Source organism: Aquarana catesbeiana, linkage group LG12 (assembly GCF_042186555.1).
Source record: "Aquarana catesbeiana isolate 2022-GZ linkage group LG12, ASM4218655v1, whole genome shotgun sequence".
NCBI classification, from domain to species: Eukaryota; Metazoa; Chordata; class Amphibia; order Anura; family Ranidae; genus Aquarana; species Aquarana catesbeiana.
Genome location: NC_133335.1, coordinates 78,345,835 through 78,368,403, shown reverse-complemented (window position 1 = coordinate 78,368,403; position 22,569 = coordinate 78,345,835). Strand labels below are relative to the sequence as shown.

Sequence of the window (22,569 nt, the reverse complement as noted above, 5' to 3'; positions counted from 1 at the left end):
GTATAGAGAAACAAGAGTTAAGTTGAGCACATATGAGGTCCGCGCTGTGTGCTCGGTGGGGCCCCATTCTGTTGCTAGGAGTGGGGTGGCAGGAGTGCACTGACTAGATCGGATTACGGGATGTCAGCGGATATGTCACCGCTGACATCTGCCGCTCCATAGGAGTGAATGGAGGATCCGATCAAGTCCACCTGAAAAACTGACAAGCGGACCTGATTGGAAAGCTCATGTGAAAAGGGCCTTAGAAAACTTTAGAGTTAGGACCACAGTATACAGAGGAGCCTTGATGAGGCACTGTGGTGTAGCGCACCACCTTAGAATCTGCAGGTGAACTGGATCCCCCACTCCTGCACAGCCAGACACGCTGAATTTTCACAGGCACTACAGAGTCGGAGAACAGTCCGTGACTTTGTTTTTGTTGTTCATTGAGGGATAATAACTTGGATAGGGATGGGAGATTATGGGATAGTCACTTGACTTCAACAACAAGCATCAGGGACACTTTTCCTACAGTATACTACCAAAAGTATTGGGACACCTGCCTTTACACACACATGAACTTTAATGGCATCCTAGTCTTAGTCCGTAGGGTTCAATATTGAGTTGGTCCAACCTTTGCAGCTATAACAGCTTCAACTCTTCTGGGAAAGCTGTCCATAAAGTTTAGGAGTGTGTCTATGGGAATGTTTGACCATTCTTCCAGAAGCGCATTTGTGAGGACAGGCACTGATGTTGGATGAGAAGGCCTCGCTTACAGTCTCCACTCTAATTTATCCCAAAGGTATTCTATCAGGTTGAGGTCAGGACTCTGTGCAGGCCAGTCAAGTTCCTCTACCCCAAACTCGCTCATCAATTGTCTTTATGGACCTTGCTTTGCACACTGGTGTGCAGTCATGCTGGATCTGGAAGGGGCCATCCCCAAACTGTTCCCATAAAGATGGGAGCATGAAATTGTCCAAAATGTCTTGGTATGCTGATGCCTTAAGACTTCCCTTCACTGGAAGTAAGGGGCCAAACCCAACCCCTGAAAAACAACCCCACACCATAATCATGGCTTGGCCCCACCCCCTTCCATTTGATTGACAGCAGCGGGAGCCAATGGCTCCCACTGCTGTCTCTGAGGCTGTAAGAGGGGCATATTTAGAGGGGGCTGGGGGGGAGGGCGGATAGGAGAACTAGTGGAAGGTTTTTTACCTCAATGCAGGGAATGCATTAAGGTAAAAAGAAAAAAGCTTCTGGCTTTAAAACCACTTTAAGAAAGCTTTCTAAGTTGGTGTTGAATACTGAGGGTGTAGTTCACACGCTGCATTTGTGTCACTTTGTGTTGCTTCATGATGATTTTGATCTTGAATGCTACTTGCAAAGCTTGGTAAATGCAATGGAAGTCCTCTGTAGATGTGTTCTAAGCCCTCCTAAGGCATCTCAAGGCTCTCCCTCCACAAATACAAAAAAGACCATCAGAACGCATTCAAAGTGCATCAGAAACACAAACTAACGCTGTCGGCAATGTCAATGTGACATTTTCTCTGGGCAAAACTTTTTTTTAATCAAATGTTAGATAGAATAGGGGAAGGGTTTAACCCTCTGTGGAGTTTTTATTGCTGTCTGTGTCTCCATTATGCACTTTATTTGTACTTATCAGAAAGTGAAGGAAACTCCTCTGTGTTAAATAGGTTGAGAAAGGTTTCCTTAGACTGTATACAGGTGTGCAATACATAAATACGTCAGTAGAGGGTGCTAGCTGATTTTTCAGGAATGAAGTGTGTTCTAAAGTGAGGGCGGAAGTGTGGCACAGTGAGGGCGGAAGTGTGGCCAGTGAGGGCGGAAGAAGAGGGAGGTTTGGTGTATGACAGCTGATAGAAGCAGGGCAGTATCCCGGTGATGATGACGGTGAACATTGTAGTGGAGTATTGGTAAGATGAGGCGGATCTTCCTGTAGCAGACTGTGTGCAGGAAGGATCGGTCAGGAACTAATAATCATGCTGCTGTGTGTTGTAGTATAGAACAGTGTTTCTTAACTCCAGTCCTGAAGTATTATATACCCAACAGGTCATGTTTTCAGGATTACCATTGTTTTGCACAGGAGATTTGATTAGTTTCACTGCCGTAGTAATTACCACATACATTTCATCTGAGGGGAATCCTGAAAACATGACCTGTTGGGGGTACTGGAGATGAGAAACATTGATATAGACAGAGAACACTGACTTCCCTCTGATCAGATATGTAATAATGACTTGGTGAGAGCTGCTGATTGTACAAATCACTTCATGTATATCCATTCACATCACTCCATGTGTATCCAATCACATCACTCCTTGTATATCCAATCACATCACTCCTTGTGTATCCAATCACATCACTCCTTGTGTATCCAATCACATCACTCCTTGTGTATCCAGTCACATCACTCCTTGTGTATCCAATCACATCACTCCTTGTGTATCCAATCACATCACTCCTTGTGTATCCAATCACATCACTCCATGTGTATCCAATCACATCACTCCATGTGTATCCAATCACATCACTCCTTGTGTATCCAATCACATCACTCCTTGTATATCCAATCACATCACTCCTTGTATATCCAATCACATCACTCCTTGTATATCCAATCACATCACTCCTTGTATATCCATTCACATCACTCCATGTATCCAATCGCACCAGACATTAGGCGTTTTCTTTGATGGCCAAAAAGTAAAATTTTAGTCTCATCAGAGCAGAGCACCTTCCTCCATACATTTTGGGAGTCTCCCACATGTCTTTTCCCAACCTCAAAACATGCCATTGTGTTTTGTGCTGACAGTAATGGCTTTCTTCTGGCCACTCTGTCATAAGGCCCAACTCTATGGAGCGTATTGATATCCTATGTACAGATATTCCAGTCTCTGCTGTGGAACTCTGCAGCTCCTCCAGGGTTACCTTAGGTCATGTTGTTTCCATTTGGTTATGATAGATTTGATGGCGCTCCTAGGGATCATCAAAGATTTGGATACTTTGGATGGAGGCTGCAGTCTAATGCTCTCTATCAGGTGTGGAAGTCATATATCCAGCTAATGTGTCTAATGAAAGAAATATCCCCCCCCCCCTTTGTTCACATTGCATTAGATGCAGAATTGTATCTATCCCTGTTTGTTGCCAACGGTTTAGACATAATGGTTATGTCTAATTTTGCCCCCCTGCTAGCGTCCGAGAAAGTGTTAAAACCACCGCAAAGCGCTGCTGCAGCAGCGGTATAGCCGCGAAGCCCCATTGATTTCAATGGGCAGGAGCGGTGAAGGAGCAGTATACACTCCGCTCCTTCACCGCTCCGAAGATGCTGCTAGCAGGACTTTTTTTAGCGTCCTGCCAGCGCACCGCTCCAGTGTGAAAGCCCTCGGGGCTTTCACACTGGAGACACAGCAGCGGCTGTTTCAGGGCGCTTTTCAGGCGCTAATTTTAGCGCAATAGCGCCTGCAAAGTGCCCCAGTGTGAAAGGGGTCTAAAGAAAGCCGCGATGGTCTCTGCCAACTTGGAACTCAGTGAGCAGGTGTATGTGAAAAGAAAATTAGGAAATGAGATTTGGACAGCCCTGCGTCTTCTTGAATACAATTGCCGGATAGTCTGAGGTGGGATCACTGTTTGTGTTTATTGTTAAATATGTCTTTTCTATTGTTCTTCTATTGTTTCTGTCTATCTGATCATTTCTTGGAGATGACATTAATCTGGTGACCACTTAACTTGTACCAAATTATTGTGGGATGTTCTATGTTTGTTGATGAACTTACTGTTTGATTTAGATCATTGTTGGCTGTTAATTATATTCCTGTGTGCAGTTTGTATTGTTATGGTAATCTGATCAGGAGGGGTCAGGTGGGGTATAAAGTATGTGTCTGAGTTTCAATAAACAATCATTCCTTTGGTTCTACCCCATCATCTTGTCTGTGTACGATGTGTGGGGTAAACGGGCTGGTATTAACTCTGTCTGCTCGGATCGGTTTGGAGGGCAGGAAGGAAGCACCTAATCGGGGTGCAGTTCCGTCACAGGAGCATCAAGCACTTAATTTTTTTTATTGGTCAGAATAATAATTTATTCTGGTCATTGAAATAGAATTAACGCTCAAAGACTTGATGCGCATAGTGTTAACACGCATTTACACATGACATGCATTTTTTCCTGCCAAAACATTGCTGCTCTGGATGCGCTGGCAGTGGGGTTTTTTTTTCCTGCCTCATAGCACCTTCGTGTGCATGGACACATAGGCTAACATGCTTCGTGTGCATGGACACATAGGCTAACATGCTTCGTGTGCATGGACACATAGGCTAACATGCTTCGTGTGCATGGACACATAGGCTAACATGCAGGGGCATTTAAAGGCAGAAAAGAAAAACGCCAGGCGCCCCTAGGAGCCACGTTAAAAACGCCCAGTGTGCATGAGGCCTTAGGTTGCAGCCTTTACTCGCAGTTCTGCTCTAAAATGTTACCGCGCTGAAGTCTCAAACTAGCGGCTCTCCAGCTGTTGCGAAACTACAAGTCCCATCGTGCCTCTGCCGGTGGGAGTCATGCTTGTAACGGTCAGCCTTGCAATGCCTCATGGGACTTGTAGTTTTGCAACAGTTGGAGGGCCTCCAGTTTGAGACCCCTGATCTAAGTGCTTTAGCTATGTAATTGGGTATCCGATGGTCTCATCACCAGCCATTAGAACATCTGCTAACACAAAAGGGTGTCTTTATAATTCCCCCCCTCGCCCTTTTTATCCAGTTAAAATCAGTAAAAATTGTGTGAAAACATTTATAAATAGACCCCAACATGTATGACCTTTAATTTAATCTGTGATGTCATTATTCTGTTCATTCTAGTGAGCCCTGTGGGTTTAAATCCCATTATGAGGAGCTGGCTAGTGCAGTACAGGAGGAGTTCCCTGATGTGTCCATTGACTCCCGTCCTGGTGGAACAGGCGAGTATTACACCTCACGCTGCAAATTGTAGCCCCTTATGTTGTAATGGTGCTCCCGTGATCCCTATTAATCTGATGTGGTTTTATTTTCAGGAGCTTTTGAAATTGAAATAAACGGACAACGTGTCTTCTCCAAGCTAGCACTTGGTGGCTTCCCTCATGAAAAAGATGTAAGTTTTCTCAGATCTCTTTCCATAAGAAAAATATCTGGTCTGTTACGTTATTTTAAAACTGAAAAATAATTTTACTCTAAAGCCACATGATTCCATAATATGAATGAGTATTTATTGTGGTGTGGAGTGAAAGCTGCATGCTTTTTTTTTTCCATATTTACTACTGTCTGGGGTCCTAGCCCTGTGTACAGGACAGCTGTGATTGGCCCAGCTTAGCTTTGTGTTTGGTATCCAGTTGATTAAAGCTCAACTCTAGGAAAAATTGGATTTTTGACTGTAAAATCCCTTTCTTAACCATCTCAATACCGGACACTTACACCCCCTTCCTACCCAGCCCAATTTTCAGCTTTCAGCACTGTCACACTTTGACAATTGCACGGTCATACAACACTGTACCCAAATTACATTTTTATACTTTTTTTTTTTTTTTCCCCACAAACAGAGCTTTCTTTTGGTGGTATTTAATTACCATTGGGGTTTTTATTTTTTGCTAAATAAACTAAAAACAAACTAAAATTTAGAAAAAAAAACTCACATTTTTCTTCGTTCCTGTTATCATTTTGCAAATAAACAATCTTCATAGATTTATATTTATATATAGTATCTCACAAAAGTGAGTACACCCCTCACATTTTTGTAAATATTTTATTCTATCTTTTCATGTGACAACACTGAAGAAATGACACTTTGTTACAATGTAAAGTAGTGAGTGTACAGCTTGTATAACAGTGTAAATTTGCTGTCCCCTCAAAATAACTCAACACACAGCCAATAATGTCTAAACCGCCGGCAACAAAAGTGAGTACACCCCTAAGTGAAAATGTCCAAATTGGGCCCAATTAGCCATTTTACATCCCCGGTGTCATGTGACTCATTAGTGTTACAAGGTCTCAGATGTGAATGGGGAGCAGGTGTGTTAAATTTGGTGTTATCGCTCTCACTCTCTCATACTGGTCACGATTGTCAATACCGTAAAAACTGAGCTGCAGCACGGTGGCCAAGATCATACAGCGGTTTGACAGGACAGGTTCCACTCAGAACAGGCCTCCCCATGGTCGACCAAAGGATTTGAGTGCATGTGCTCAGCGTCATATCCAAAGGTGGTCGGGGGCATTTGCTGCAGAGGTTGAAGGGGTGGGGGGTCAGCCTGTCAGTGCTCAGACCATACGCTGCACACTGCATCAAATTGCTCTGCATGACTGTCGTCCCAGAAGGAAGCCTCTTCTAAAGATGATGCACAAGAAAGCCCACAGTTTTCTGAAGACAAGCAGACTAAGAACATGGATTACTGGAACCATGTCCTGTGGTCTGATGATACCAGGATAAACTTTTTTGGTTCAGATGGTGTCAAGCGTGTGTGGTGGCAACCAGGTGAGAAGTACAATGACAGGTGTGTCTTGCCTACAGTCAAGCATGGTGGTGGGAGTGTCATGGTCTGGGGCTGCATGAGTGCTTCCGGCACTGGGGAGCTAGAGTTCATTGAGGGAACCATGAATGCCAACATATACTGAAGCAGAGCATCATCCCCTCCCTTCGGAGACTGGGCCGCAGGGCAGTATTCCAACATAACGACCCCAAACACACCTCCAAGACGACCACTGCCTTGCTAAAGAAGCTGAGGGTAAAGGCGATGGACTGGCCAAGTATGTCTCCAAACCTAAACCCTATTGAGCATCTGTGGGGCATCCTCAAATGGAAGGTGGAACAGGACAAGGTCTCTAACATCCACCAGCCCCGTGATGTCATCATGGAGGAGTGGAAGAGGACTCCAGTGGCAACCTGTGAAGCTCTGGTGAACTCCATGCCCAAGTGGGTTAAGGCAGTGCTGGAAAATAATGGTGGCCACACAAAATATTGACACTTTGGGCCCAATTTGGACATTTCACTTAGGGGTGTACTCACTTTTGTTGCCAGAGGTTTAGACATTAATGGCTGTGTGTTGAGTTATTTTGAGGGGACAGCAAATTTACACTGTTATACAAGGTGTACACTCACTACTTTACATTGTAGCAAAGTATCATTTCTTCAGTGTTGTCACATGAAAAGATATAATAAAATATTTACAAAAATGTGAGGGTGTACTTACTTTTGTGAGATACAGTGTGTGTGTGTGTGTGTGTGTGTGTATATATACATACATACACTTACTATATTACTGAAGGTATTGGGACGCCTGCCTTTACATGCACATGAACTTTAATGGCATCCCAGTCTTAGTCCGTAGGGTTCAATATTGAGTTGGCCCACCCTTTGCTGCTACAACAGCTTCAACTCCTTCTTCAGCTTCAACCTTCTGGGAAGGCTGTCCACAAGGTTTAGGAGTGTGTCTATGGGAATGTTTGACCATTCTTCCGGAAGTGCATTGGTGAGGTCAGGCACTGATGTTGGATGAGAAGGCCTGGCTCGCAGTCTCCGCTCTAATTCATCCCAAAGGAGTTCTATTGGGTTGAGGTCAGGACTCTGTGCAGGCCAGTCAAGTTCCTCCACCACAAACTCACTCAGCCATGTCTTTATGGACCTTGCTTTTTCGTTCCAACATCAGTGCCTGACCTCACAAATGCACTTCTGGAAGAATGGTCAAACATTCCCATAGACACAGGATGGGAGGATGTCCACCCGGATGAGAGAGCTCTTCCCCAGCTATCATTTGCCTTTAGGGCGGGTGGGAAGCAGGATGCTTAAGAATAAATTCTTAGAACACTGGGTTATGCTCCACCTCCAGGTGATTGGATACTGGCAAACAGCAAAGCTTGATAGCACCCAGCATAACTCCTCCCACTCCTGGCGTTGCTTCAGTTTTGTCAGCAAGTAAAACTGAAGTGAAACCGGGGAGGGACATGTGTTTTGTGAATGTTCTCCAAGAAAGGTATTTTTTAGATAAGTCAAAAATCCTGTTTTCTTAGTTGTACATCACAGGACACAAGGGTGTTATTTCTTATAGACTATTAGGACATCTAAATGCAATCCCATAATGGATGGGCAATGGCTAATTAGAATTACGACTAGCAAGTATAAGCAGAAGACCAAGTGTCTGCCCTACAGACCTGGGAAAACGAGGACTGGTGTTGAAAAGCCCACTAAGCACCAACACTTCTGTGGGAGTGGGCTTTCAGAGGAAAGGGAGAAACCCTACCGTCACGTCTTAGTTCACAGCTGTGCATTGTGCAGTTTTCAGAAACACACTACAGTCCATTAAACATGGTTTCCTATGGTACACGATCACATCTATGCGTTTTTTCAGCTGGTGCGTTTTTGGAAAGGGTCGGACTTTTTTTTCCCGCAGCAGATTGCGTTTTGTGTGTAAAGTGTTGGGTTTTTGATGCGTTTTAACATGCGTTTTTTTTTCTTTCTCCTTAACAAACTGTGTGTTAAGAAATGAGCTGGCCGGGCGCTGCGTCCTTAACCGGTTCCTGACCGGCGCACGCCGATGTACATCGGCAGAATGGCACGGCTGGGCGAATGGGCGTACCTGTACGTACATTTGAATTCCCCGCCGTGTCATTGCGTGCGCGCCGGCCGGGAGCTCCGTGAGTCGGGTCGCGGGTCCCGCGGACTCAATTGCCGCGGGGTCACCCGCGATCACCTCACGGAGAGGACAAACGGGAGATGCTGATGTAAACAGCATCTCCCCGTTCTGCCTAGTAACAAGTGTCACTGATCACAGCTCCCTGTCATCGGCAGCTGTGATCAGAGTATTGACACACACAGCCCATCCCCCAACAGTTAGTAATCACTCCCCTAGGACACACTTATCCCCTCCCCGCCCCCTAGTGGTTAACCCCTTCACTGCCAGTGTCATTTACACAGTAATCAGTGCATTTTTAATCGCACTGATTGCTGTATAAATGACAATGGTCCCAAAAATGTGTCAAAAATGTTCGACATGTCCGCCATAACGTCGCAGTCACAATAAAAATTGCTGATCGCCGCCATTACTAGTAAAAAAAAAAAAAAAAATATTATTAAAAATGCCATAAAACTATCCCCTATTTAGTAAACGCTATAACTTTTGCGCAAACCAATCAAACGCTTATTGCGATTTTTTTTTTTTTTTTTTTTACCAAAAATATGTAGAAGAATACGATAGGCCTAAACTGAGGAAAAAAAATGTTTTTTTATATATTTTTTGGGGATATTTATTATAGCAAAATGTAAAAAATAATGCGTTTTTTTTTTTCAAAATTGTCGCTCTTATTTTGTTTATAGCGCAAAAAATTAAAATCGCAGAGGTGATCACATACCACCAAAAGAAAGCTCTATTTGTGGGAAAAAAAGGACATCAATTTTGTTTGGGAGCCACGTTGCACGACCGCGCAATTGTCAGTTAAAGCGACGCAGTGCCGAATTGCAAAAAACGCTCTGGTCAGGAAGGGGGTAAAATCTTCCGGGGCTGAAGCGGTTAACAACCGATGAGTCATCAGATAAATGTAAAAACAAGAATAACGGCAATAACAATATCAGTAAAAAAAACGGCGTGGGGTCCCCCCCAATTTCCATACCAGTCCCTTATTTGAGCATGCAGCCCGGCAAGTCAGGAAAGAGAGGGGAGAAGTGAGCGGCCCCAGCACTCCTGAACCATACCAGGCCACCTGCTCTCAACATGGGGGGAGGGGGGGTTGCTCGGGCCCCCCCCCCCCCCAAAAGCACCTTGTCCCCGTGTTGATGGGGACAAGGGCCCCTTCCACACAACCCTGGGCGGTGGTTGTGGGAGTCTGCAGGTGGGGGGGGCTTATTCGGAATCTGGAAGCCTTCTTTAACAAGGGGGACCTCAGATCCCAGCCCCCCCCCCCATGTGAATAAGTATGGGGTACATACCCCTACCCATTAACCAAAAAAGTGTAAAAGTGAATAAAGACACTACATGTGCTTTCAAAGATTTCTTTATTAAAAAAATAACAAAACGTCCCCCCCTATTGTAGATCCATCGTCAATCATGATGCAGGCCACTCTTCTGTACTTGGGGGGGAGCTTCGCTAGCGCCAAAGGCTCCCGCCACCCACCTGCTCCATCATCTGACCGTTTTTAAATAATTAAGCTAAGAGGTGGGGTCACCTGGCGACATCACCTTGTGGCACCGCCCCTGTGACGTAGTTGACTGGTGCATGCTGGGCTGCTGACATCAGAGGGGCGGTGCCACCAGGTGATGTCATTGGGTGGCCCCACCCCTTAGCTATTTAACCACTTGCCTACTGGGCACTTAAACCTCCCTCGTGACCAGACCAATTTTCAGCGCTCTCACACTTTGAATGACAATAAGTCATGTAATACTGTACCCAAATTAATTTTTTGTCCTTTTTTTCATACAAATAGAGCTTTCTTTTGGTGGTATTTGATCACCTCTGGGTTTTTTATTTTTTGCGCTATAAATGAAAAAAGACCGAACATTTTGAAAAAAAAAACGCATTTTTCTTAGTTTCTGTGATAAAATTTTGTAAATTATTAATTTTTCTTCATAAATTTTGGCCACAATTTATACTGCTACATATCTTTGGTAAAAATAACCCAAATTAGTGGATATTATTTGGTCTTTGTGAAAGTTAGAGAGTCTACAAGCTGTGGTGCAAATCATAAAAAATTGATCACACCTGATGTACTGGCGGCCTATCTCATTTCTTGCAACCCGAACAAGTCAGGAAAGTACAAATAACCCCCAAATGACCCCTTTTTTGAAAGTAGACATTCCGAGGTATTTAGTAAGATGGATGGTGAGCTTTTTGATGTCTTTTTTTTCCCACAATTCTTTGCAAAATTAAGATTTTTTTTTTTCCCCACAAAATTGTCATTGTAATAGGTTATTTCTCTCACATGGCATGTGTATACCACAAATAACACCCCAAAATACATTCTGCTGCTACTCCTGAGTACAGGGGGTCCCCGGGTTACAAACAAGTTAGGGACTGTAGGTTTGTTCTTAAGTTGAATCTGTTTGTAAGTCGGAACAGGTACATTTTTTTTAAGTGTAGCTCCAGCCAAAAAAACTATTTTTAAGCTTTTTGGATAGCATAGGAAAGGGTTATCACCCCTTTAACATTTGTTTTGCTGTCTGTGCTCCTCTTCAGAAGATTTCACCTCACTTTCTGTCCCAATGACAATTGGATTTTGAAAATTTTGGGTTGTTGTGGAAACAAGTCTTGGTGATAAAGCATCAGTGGAGGTACCTTTTCCCCATAATAGATCTTACAGGAGTAAATTTCCCTTCCTAGGGGTAGATTCCCCCCCCCCCCCCCCGTTTGTAAGTAGGAGTCATTTGTAAGTCGGATGTTTGTAACTAGGGGACCCCCTGTATTACGATACCACATGTGTGGGACTTTTTCACAGCCTGGCCACTTAGAGAGGCCCAACATGCAGGGAGCACCATCAGGTGTTCTAGGGACATATATTACACATCTAACTTGTTGACTACCTATTACACTTTGGAAGGCCCTTGAGCACCAGGACAATGACAGGTGGCACTGATGACAGGTGGCACTGATGACAGGTGGCACTAATACGTGGCACTGATGACAGGTGGCACTAATACGTGGCACTGATGACAGGTGACACTAATACTGTGGGCACTGCATTTTCTATTTTTTTTTTTTTTTTTTTTTTACACTGACACTGCAGCCGGTCGCTCTCCCTCCTCACACGCTGTCTCTGTGTGAGAGCCGGCAATGAGAAATTATCTCATATGTTTACATATGAGATCATCTCTCATTGGACACTCAAATCGAGTGCTAAATGGCACGATCTGTGATTGGCTGTGTCCAAGGGATACGGCCAACGCAGAATTTCGGGGAAGTAAACAGGAGGATGTCCAGGGACGCCCTCCCGGCAAACGGATACCGCGCTGTAGCTGTCTTTCGGCTATAGCGCGGAGGCCTAGTGGTTAAGAATCGTCATATGGTGGAACAGGCAGGCGGTGGGAGCGTTTGGCGCAGGTGGAGCTTTTTTTTTTTTTTTTTTTTTTTGGGGGGGGGGGGGGGGGGTCCAGTGGGTGTCGTGATTGATGACGGATCTACATCGGGGGACATTTTTATTTTTTAATAAAGGAATTGTCAAACTCGTGTAGTGTCTTCATTTACTTTTTTGGTGAATGGGTAGGGGTGGTATGTGCTAGGGGTCGACCGATATAGTTTTTTTCAGAGCCGATACCGATTTTTCGGCTGCCTTTCAGGCTGATAGCCGATATCGGGTGCCAGTTTTCTGTAGATTTAACGTTTTTATTTTTACACGGTCTTTTGAAAAGTTTTTTTTAATCACTGTTATTGTTGCCACAAGGAATGTAAACATCCCTTGTGACAGTAATAGGCAGTGACCGGTACTCCTCATGGAGGGATCGGGGGGTCTATAAGACCCCAAACCCCTCCTCTGCAGTAGTATTCAAAACGTCAAGATCTGCGTTTTTGAATGCTTTTGATTTTTTTAAAACTGGTGCCTTTTTAGGATGCCAGCAGTAATCTGGAAGTGATGTCATGACATTACTTCTGGGTTACTAGATCCGAGACCCAAACAAAGCCCATATGGCTTTGTTTGGGTCCCCAGCCAGCCGGGGTGGCGGGAAGGGGGGGGGGGTGTCCCCTCCTGCTGTTAAGTAATAACAGCCAAGCATCTGCTGAGCCGCATCGGTTGTGATTACAATAAAGCTGACCGTCCGCTCTAAAGATTGGTACCGGGATGATGCCTGTATCGGTACGTTTGTGACTAATACCAATTCTTCAAGAAAAGTGAATATGCCAATAATCAGTTGACCACTAGTATGTACCCCATACTCATTCACATTCACATGGGGGGGGAGCGGGATCTGGGGGCCTCCTTGGTAAAGGGGACTTCAAGATTCAGAATAAGCCCCCTATCCACAAACCCCCACAACCACTGGTCAAGGATGACGTCACCCCCCCCCCCCCCCCCCCCCCATGTTGCGGGTATGGGGCCTGATATGGTTTGGGAGTCGATGGGGAGCTCGCTCGTCTCCTCGTTCCTGACCTGCTGGACTGCATGCTTAGATAAGGGTCTAGTATGGATTTTGGGGGGGACCCCCATGCCACGGGGCCCCCCTCCCAATCTGATATATAATTAAAAAAACAAAAAAATTATTGACGGCAATTCTTGTTCTTGCATTACATAAACTCATCCCTCAGCTTCCCAGCCTGGTCCTTAACAATCAGCAATACACAGTTTTGTTAGAGGGGAAAAAAACGCACTGCAAAATGCACAATACAACACATCAGTCGAAAGCTCCAAGCCTTATACCTGAGTAATGATTTGCTAAATCCACCACCTATCAAATGTGAATTACAGACAGCATGTCCCTTTACGGAGCCTTCAGGCAATATGAAAAAAGCAGCAGATTGATGAATCAAGGCCGAGGTAGAAGCAGTCGGAAGCAATCTCGCTGTATTGGAGTGAACAAAAGGAAAGCAACACTATGGAACTGATTTACTAAACATGGAGAGTGCAAAATCTGGTGCAGCTGTACATGGTAGCCATTCAGCTTCTAACCTCAGCTTGTTCTGTTAAACTTTGACCAAAAAAAAAAAAAACTTGGAAGCTGATTGTTATCTGGTGCAGCTCTGCATAGAAATCATTCTCCAGTTTTAGTAAATCAACCCCAATGTCATGAATTAAATGCCAAGATCACCATAGGCAGGAAGAAGCTTCCTGGTCTCAAAACAACCTTTGTCCTTGTGAAGTTTAGGAAAAGATTCCTTACAGGACAAACCCACAAGCTCAGCCACCCTCCTAATCAAGGTGATGGCCAACTTTGTGAGACAGGAGAAGAGAAATATCATGGGTGGTCCCTGAAGGACACCCAAATGTGGTCCCATGCAGTTAGTGGTGAGTCGGTGGGAGCCACCCATTATATGAAGACTCTGACCAAGGAGTGGGAAGTCAGCGGTCTCTGAAGGAGCACAGCCGAAGCTGAAACATGACCTCTTGGACCTCATTCACATTGAGGTTCTAAAAAATCATGAATGATTCGTTTGTTTAAACAATGAGAGCTGGGCGCAGGCAGCCTGTGTTAGAGAATGGACAAGCAGTGGCTGACTCGGCAGCACATCCAAGGTTGACAGGCGTGCCGGGGCGGGTGCGTGGCCCCTAATGCAGACAGGCTTTCAGTCCTTCAGCAAAGAGCCAGCAAGGGAAATGACAAGGGACGTCAATCCTTTTTGAAGAAGGTTCTTTCCTCTTGAAGTAACAGTAGGAATTATGAAACCTCTTACATGTGACTCCAAGAGAGCAACCCAATCATAAACTTTGATTTACATTGTCGTTGCGTTTTTACAATAATGAAATATTGACGCGGCTTCCTAAATGATGGATTTCACGGTCTTGCCCTGACTTTAGTATAAGGATTCTTCTTTTTTTTTTTTTTTTACCCAAAATACGAAACATGTTACACTTGCATGCTCTGTGTAATGGTTTTGCACAGAGCAGCCCTGATCCTCTTCTTTTTGGGTCCCAGCTCCTCCCGAGTGCCCCCAATAATAAGCCTCTTGCTATGGGGGCACTTGAGAAGGCTCACTCCTTAACATTGTCTGTTCACACACAGAGCATTTGTTGGCCCCGCTGTCTTTAGCGGCTGTGATTGACCGCAGAAGGAGCCAATGACTCCCATTGCTGTGTAAGCCAATGAGGAGAGAGACCCCGGAAGAGCCGATTCTCTCGTGTATATTGCTGGATTGAGATGGGGCTAAGACCCCTTTCACACTGAGCCTCCCTGGGTGTCAGTGGTAAAGCAGCGCTATTTTTAGTGCCACTTTAACAGCACTATTCGGCCACTCTGCGCTTTGCCGGTGGTATCACAGCGCTGCCCCATTGTTTTCAATGGGCAGGAGCGGTGTATACACCGCTCCTCCACCACTGCAAAGAAGCTGCTGGGAGGACTTTTTTGTGATGCTCCGCCAGCGGGTTTGCAGCTGAGGCTTTTTTCAGGCACTTTACAGGCGCTATTTTTAGCGCTGTAGCGCCTCAATGTGAAAAGGGTGTAAGGGTGGGGAGAGCTTCAACCAAACAGTTTTTTTTTACTGTAACCACTTCCTGTCGGGATTACGTCATTTGACGTTGTGGATTTTAAGTTGCTATACCTTTCAGCCAACGATTTCCTACAGTGTAAAAGCCACCCTAGTGGCTGATTAGCTGCTGGATGGCTTGTACAGGCAGCGGGAGGGGACGTGCAATTAGAGAGCTGCAGATCCGATCCACCGGCAGCGCTGGGTTACCACAGAGTTGGCTGAGGACCAGATGGTCCATTTTTTTTCCCCTAGAAAGCAGAGATCAATGTTTTTTATTTTCTCATGCTTTCCAGGGTAGAGGTGATATATGGGCTCTTATAAATGTCTTCTTAAAGAGAACCTGTCATGCCTTACTTCTATTACAATGGATGTTTACATTTCTTGTGATAGGAATAAAAATGATAAAAAAAAAGGGGCAGTATAAAAATAAAATAAACAAAAAACCCTTGTGCTTGCATGCAAAGGCGAACGTATATGTAGGTTGCACCCACATATGTAAACTGTGTTCGCATCACACATGAAGTATCGCTGCGAACGTCGGAGAGAGAGAGAGCAATAATTCTAGCATGAGACCTTTTTTGTAACTCTAAACTGGTAACCTGTAAAAATGTTTAAAGCGTCGCCTATGGTGCTTTTTATGTACCATAGTTTGGTGCCATTCCACAAGTGTGCGCAATTTTAAAGCGTCACATGTTTGGTATCTATTAACTCGGCACAACATCATCTTTATTTTATATCTTACCAAAAATGTTGTTATATATGGTGTTTTTTTGCCTTAAAATTCAGTAGTGTATTTTTTCCCCAAAAATTGCGTTTGAAAAATTGCTGCGCAAATGCCATGTGAAATAACAATTTGCAATTACCACCATTTTATTCTCTATTCTCTAGGGTCTCTGCTAAAACACTTATAATGTTAATTTAAATATGTTTGTATGTAAATTTGTTAAATATAATTTTTTTTAGCAAACAATCAGATTTTAACATGTAGGAGAGGAGTGTAAGAATTGGCCTGGGTGGGAACTGGTTAATGCATAGAATGCATTTAGGTAAAAAAAAAACCTTCTGCCTTTAGAACAAGGGTGCTCAACCTGTGGCCCTCCAGCTGTTGTCGAACTACAATTCCCATCATGCCTCTGGGAGTCATGTTTGTAAATATGAGCTTTGCAATGCCTCATGGGACTTGTAGTTCCACAACAACTGGAGGGCCACAGGTTGTGCACCCATGTGCTTTAGAAGCACTTTAACTACTTGAGGACCGGCCACCGCAGTTGTACATCTGCTGTTTGAAGTGGAATACCAGTGTTATGGCAGCAGCTAACTGCCATAACCCCCCCTCCCCCCGGTATTACTCTTCAACAGCGGATGGTCCTTTTTCAGATAAAAGTGACCTCGGCATCAGATTCGCTGTAAGATCTCTTTTATCAGAGACGAAAGAGGACCCCCTGTCGCTGCGCTCTGGTGCTCTCTGCCGCTTACCAGAGCCGTCGGTAGCGGTGGAGACGATCGGGTCATCTCCTCTCACAGGCTGGATGTTGAGTGAGGGAAAGATGGCCCCCACTCGGTTCCACACCATTGGATGGCGGAAGAGAAATCAAACGTCACTTTCGCCCAATGGTCGTAAAGGGGAAATGCCTTTTTTTTGTTTATTTTTTTGCAGAAATTTTTTTTTTTTTTTTATTGCATTTTAATGTAAATATGAGATCTGAGGTCATTTTGACCCCAGATCTCATATTTAAGAGGTCCTGTCATGCTTTTTTTCTATTACAAGGGATGTTTACATTCCTTGTAATAGGAATAAAAGTGACCCAAAATTATTTTTTTTTTTAAAGGACAGTGTCAAAAAAAAAAAAAAATGTATAGCTCCCCATCCCGCATACCTAAGTCGCGCCCGCATATGAAAACGGTGTTCAAACTACACATGTGAGGTATTTCCGCGATCGTTAGAGCGAGATCAACAATTCTAGCAAAAGACCTCCTCTGTAACTCAAAACTGGTAACCTGTAGAAATTTACTCGGCATCACATTATCTTTCACAATATAAAAAAATTGGGCTAACTTTACTGTTGTCTTATTTTTTTAAATTAAAAATAGTGTATTTTTTCCCAAAAAATTGCGCTTGTAAGAGCACTGTGCAAATATGGTGTGACAGAAATTGCAACTACCCCCATTTTATTCTCTGTCTGGAAAAAAAAATATATATATAATATATATTCTGAAAAATAAGCCCATTCCTTAAGTGGTTAACAAATGTTGGCTACTAGTAAGAACTAGTCGCTTGTAGTAGTTGGTCACATTCAAGTGGAGTTCTGTAATGTTGAAGACTTTACGTAGTTTGTCCAAGTTACTTCTTCTTCAGTTCTAATTAGACGTCTAGGTGGTTTCTGTAATGCACACATTTTCTTGCGCTTTTCTCATATTCCCAAATCGGTTTCAGGATGTTTACTTCCAAAATAGATTGCCAATATGTCTGTGAAGGTATTAGATTATCAACTTCATGATATACAATTGTTCAAAATAATAGCAGTGTGAGTAAATCTGACAATCCTTATAATAGCTTTTATTTACATACACACAAATGCATTGGGAACATGGCACAGTCTTTTCCAAATCTAAACGTTAAGAAAAATGTTTCAGATGTGTTATTACTTTACGGAAAGTGAAGAAAAATGAAGTACAGTGGAACCTTGGATTACGAGCATAATCCGTTCCAGGAGAATACTTGATTGTAATCCAAAGCACTCGCATATCAAAGCGAGTTTCCCCATAGAAGTCAATGGAAACAAAGATAATTAGTTCCACATTGACTTCTATTGCATGCAATACCGCATGTGGCCAGAGGTGGGGCGCCGGAGAGACTCGGGTATTTGCGAACGGCTCAGAGTGTCACCGGCGCCCCTGCACCTCTGGCCAAATGCAGTACTGCACACCGCAGAGGCTTGAATCCTGCTTGTTTTTCAAGACAACACTCGCAAACCGAGTCAGGATTTAAAAAAAAAAAAAAAAAAAAAATTGCTCGTATTGTAAAACGCTTGTTAACTGCGTTACTTGCAATCCGAGGTTCCACTGTAATTAGGCTTTTCCAAAAAAATAGCCGTGTGCATTTTTCTTTACAAAAACTCAGACATTTACTGTATAAACTGAAAAATGCTTGAAGATTTAGCTTTTCTGTGAATCACTGACCTAATATTTAGTTTTATAACCACTGTTTCTGAGAACTGCTTTACATCTTTGTTTCATGGAGTCCACCAACTTCTGGCACCTCTGAACAGGTATTCCAGGCCAGGACAATTGCACTACATTCCACAATTCCGCTGCATTTCTTGGTTTTATTGCAGAGTTTTCTGTTGGATTGAGGCCCGGGTATTGGGCTGACCACTCCATAACATTAATTTTATTGGTCTGGAATCAAGATGCTGCTCACTTACTGGTGTGTTTGGGGTTGTTGGCTTGTTGAAACGCCAATTTCAAGGGCATTTCCTCTTCAGCGATAAGGCAACATGACCTCTTCAAATATTTTGATGTATTCAAACTGATCCATGATCCCTGGTATGTGATAAATAGGCCCAACACCATAGTATGAGAAACATCCCCATATCATGATGCTTGCACCACCATGCTTCACTGTCTTCACAGTGTACTGTGGCTTGAATTCAGTGTTTGGGGGTCGTTTGACAAACTGTTTGCAGCCCTTAGACCCAAAAAATAACAATCTTTCATCAGTCCACAAAATGTTGCGCCATTTCTCTTTAGGCCAGTCAGTGTGTTCTTTGGCAAATTGTAACCTCTTCAGCACATGCCGTTTTTTTAATGATGGGACTTTGTGGGGGCTTCTTGCCCATAGCTTGGCTTCACATAGGCGTCTTCTAATTGTTTTTTTTTTCATCACCCTGGAGCTGCTCATTGGCTGAGTCTTTGCCATTTTGGCTATTCTTCGTCCATTCGAATGGTAGTTTTCCGTTTTTTCTTCCACGCCTTGGTTTTGGTTGCCATTTTACCTGAGCAGCTTATCAGTTTCTGCACTTTATATGTTTTCACATCTCCAATCAACTTTTTAATTAAAGTTCGCTGTTCTTCTGAACAATGTCTGGAATGACCCTTTTTTTTCAGAAAAAAAAAGAAATGCACTATACCCAGCATGTACAACATTTGCTGCCTTCGTCCTTAAATAAGGGCCATCTGATTGACACCATGCATTCCCCCTCTGTTGGAGATCAGAGAAACCCCCATCAAAATCTATGTGGTCCTCTAGAGTGAACAAATTGAGAGACATGGAGGACCTCACCGCTACCGTGCAAAACCGGGAGAAGACCTTTCGAGAGATCTGGCGACCTTGGAACCAATTTGTGTACACTGACACATCTGCAGGAGGTGGCACAATCAAACTGACCACCTGGATTTAACTCCACTCCCTGGGCGAGAGGCCCTCTCTGCATCCCTCCATTTTCTCCACCCCTTATCCTTTTTCCTTATTGCTTTGAATACGCCTTATCCCTAATTCCTTTCCCTCCTCCGTCTCTATGACTCCGTGATAGGCTATGTTCTTCAGATATGGTGTATATCCCTGCTTACATCTCACTTTTTATACTATCCAATTTCTGGGCTAGGCAGGCCATAGGGAAGTAATATCTTCTGTTATGCTAAAAAGGTTCTAATCTAAGTTACTTCCTTTTGTTGTATTTTATTATACTGTTTTTGCATTCAAGTATCTATGTCTTGGGTCATCCATATAATTGCTTATCGGGCTCTCCAGCGTGATGCACTGACCACTATCTTCGCTACTGTAATAGCTTTTCATGACCACCTACACTGTGCAGCACTCGGCATGTTGTTCTATAACTCTGTTTATGTGACCCTTTCTGTGCCATTTGAGACGGTGATATTGGTTATCATTGCGTACTTTGGCTGTTGACTGTAACTTTCTTTGGAAAAATAGAGGAATTACAAAATAAGGGGACTGAAGAACCTTATGAAGAAAGACTACAAGCACTAAATTTATTCTCCCTGGAGAAGAGACGCTTGAGAGGAGATATGTTATCGATATACAAATATCTCAATGGTGATCCCAACATAGGAATGTGGAGTGTAAGAAGACACGGGCCACACAATGAGATCTGGAGCATGGCCATCACCCGCTAGGAGACATCAGGTCACTGCCTCACTGGTCTGGGGCTTAGAAATCCCCTGCAGCTTAATCTCCAAAACGTACCTCAGGAGGTACATTTGGAGCATTCTAATTAGTTGGCACCATCACATGGGCGACGCCAACCAATCAGAACCCACGAAGCCGTCCTCTCACCGCAGGCGAATAGGACAGAAAGTGGCTGGGATTTCAAATCCCCGGACCAATACAGCGGCTATTATAAGCTGTCAGTGCGGAGGATCACCGGACTCCAGGTTAGCGGGACCGGGTGCAATGGGAAGGGGGTCCAGTGTAAGTTCACCTTACAGATTTTCTGTAAAGGTGAACTTGCACGTTAAGCTGCATAGGGGGTTTTGCACTGTCAGGGCAATAAGGATGTGGAACTCTCTTCCACAATTGGCAGTGTCAGCGAGGCGTATTGATATTTATAAAAGACTCTAGGACATGCATCTTAGTGAACATAACATACAGGGATGTGGGAAATTATAGACACTGACACACACACACACACACACACACACCCCAACACAGGTTGAACTGGATGGACTATTGTCTACCTTACCTACTATGTAATTGAGCTCCACACTGTTATTATTTTGAATACACCCCTTTCAATTATACAGAATCCGCAGCATGCATGTCACGACTGTTGAGTTTGTTGGTTTTCTATTATTCTACTATACCTACTAGTAAATTATTTGCCATGTAGTATTAGAATGTATACCAAAAACAGATATTTAGACAGTGTGGCTTGGCCCCACCCATTTGTCTCAGGATTTGATTGACAGCAACAGGACCCAATGGTGCCCTTTGTTGCCCCTCTGTCCTGTGAGGAGGGAGAGGGCCACTACTTATTGTTGTGACGTCCATGAGGATCCGATAATGGGTTTTCTGCAGTAATCTGCCATAAAATGTGATCAGATCCTCATCGAAGTTACAACAACAAGTCGTCGCCCTCTCCCTCCTCCCAGGACAGAGATGCAACAGTGGAAGCCATTGGGTTCTGCTGCTGTCAATCAAATCCTGTGACAAGAGAGCAGGGCAGAGCCACACTGTCTATAGACACAGGCAGCGCGGCTCAGGATCGAGCCCACAGCTGTGTGAGGCCAGACATCAACCTTTGCAGGCACACGGAATGTGCTAAATATACTATTAAATGTTTCTATATATACATCATCTGCCTACAATGCTGCCAAACGGTTCTATGCCGTGTCACATATCCTACCATAATCATAACAAGACAAGTTGTCCACAAGGTTAAGAGAGTAGCGCCAAGCTAATCCTTTTAAACAGCTTAGGAATTTATTCAGAGCTCATAAAGAAGACGAGGCCATGCCTTCGAAACGCGTTCTGATTGGCTAGACAGCGTGTGGGTGGCTCCCCAGTTTGACCGCCCTGGACCACTCCCACCCAGAGACACACAGCCAATGTCTCCATGAGGCTTATCGAGGCTCCAGCTGTGGCTAACACGCGGTGCTCGTGGATCCCTCAATCGAGACTTCCCGACGGTTCTCCTATGACACTGTACGTAGAAGCTCCCACCCGCTCTAGCACTCTGCAAGTGCTCCAACATTTTCCATGCAAGTGTTGTTTCATACTTCTATACTGAATAAATTCCTAAGCTGTTTAAAAGATTGTCTTGGCGCTTCTCTCTCCTCCTTTTGTTCTGTGATCGGGTTCCCCATTGGAATTCATGTCTAGCGCCCCTGTAGATTAGGGGGCTGGATGCATAGATAAGAGCTCCTCCCCCCCATGCCCGGGCCGCCACTAGCTTCCACTGTTGCACCTCTGTCCTGTGAAGAGGGACCAAGCCATTACTTGTTGTGACTTTGAGAGTCCAATCACATTTTATGGCACATTAGAGAGAAGTCCCGTTAATTCCAAGGGGTTCACATAGTTTTGTTATGTCTTGGTTTCATATAGAATGTAATCTTTTGTAAGAGTTCTCTTTATATATTAACTACATTGCACATTATGACATTTTCATTTCTAATTTTCTTTCTTCTGTAGTTGATGGAGGCAATTCGGAAAGCAAGCAGAGGAGAACCTGTAGAGGAAATCACTAACAGCAGAGCACCCTGCGTCATCTTGTAACATCGACTCCTTCCCCTGAGTCTGGCTATGACATCACATTACTTAGCCTGGCTATGACATCACATTACTTAGCCTTTCCTCTTGATGACTAGAATTTTTTTTTTCCTTGATAGAAAATTACTCAGAACCCCCAAATATATATATATTTTAGCAGTCACCCTAGGAAATAAAATCGCGGTTGTTGCAATTTTTTGTCACACAGTATTTGCGCAGCAAGTTTT

General features: G+C 43.9%; 1 protein-coding gene across 1 annotated transcript; it reads left to right on the top strand.

Moving 5' to 3' along the window:
• The first annotated feature begins 1,755 nt into the window (after positions 1-1,755).
• On the top strand, positions 1,756-22,394 carry MIEN1 (migration and invasion enhancer 1). The gene is made up of 4 exons (XM_073608098.1): positions 1,756-1,913; positions 4,849-4,946; positions 5,040-5,116; positions 22,265-22,394. Exons 1-4 carry the CDS (start codon positions 1,882-1,884, stop codon positions 22,346-22,348), a joined length of 291 nt encoding a protein of 96 aa, XP_073464199.1. The 5' UTR covers positions 1,756-1,881; the 3' UTR covers positions 22,349-22,394.
• The last annotated feature ends 175 nt before the right edge of the window (positions 22,395-22,569 follow it).

Excerpts from the sequence above, each read along its gene's own strand:
- MIEN1 (XM_073608098.1), top strand. The coding sequence starts at position 1,882 with ATGATGACGGTGAACATTGTAGTGGAGTATTG. Across the intron at positions 1,914-4,848 it reads AACATTGTAGTGGAGTATTG|TGAGCCCTGTGGGTTTAAAT; the intron begins GTAAGATGAGGC and ends TGTTCATTCTAG. Across the intron at positions 4,947-5,039 it reads CTCCCGTCCTGGTGGAACAG|GAGCTTTTGAAATTGAAATA; the intron begins GCGAGTATTACA and ends TTTTATTTTCAG.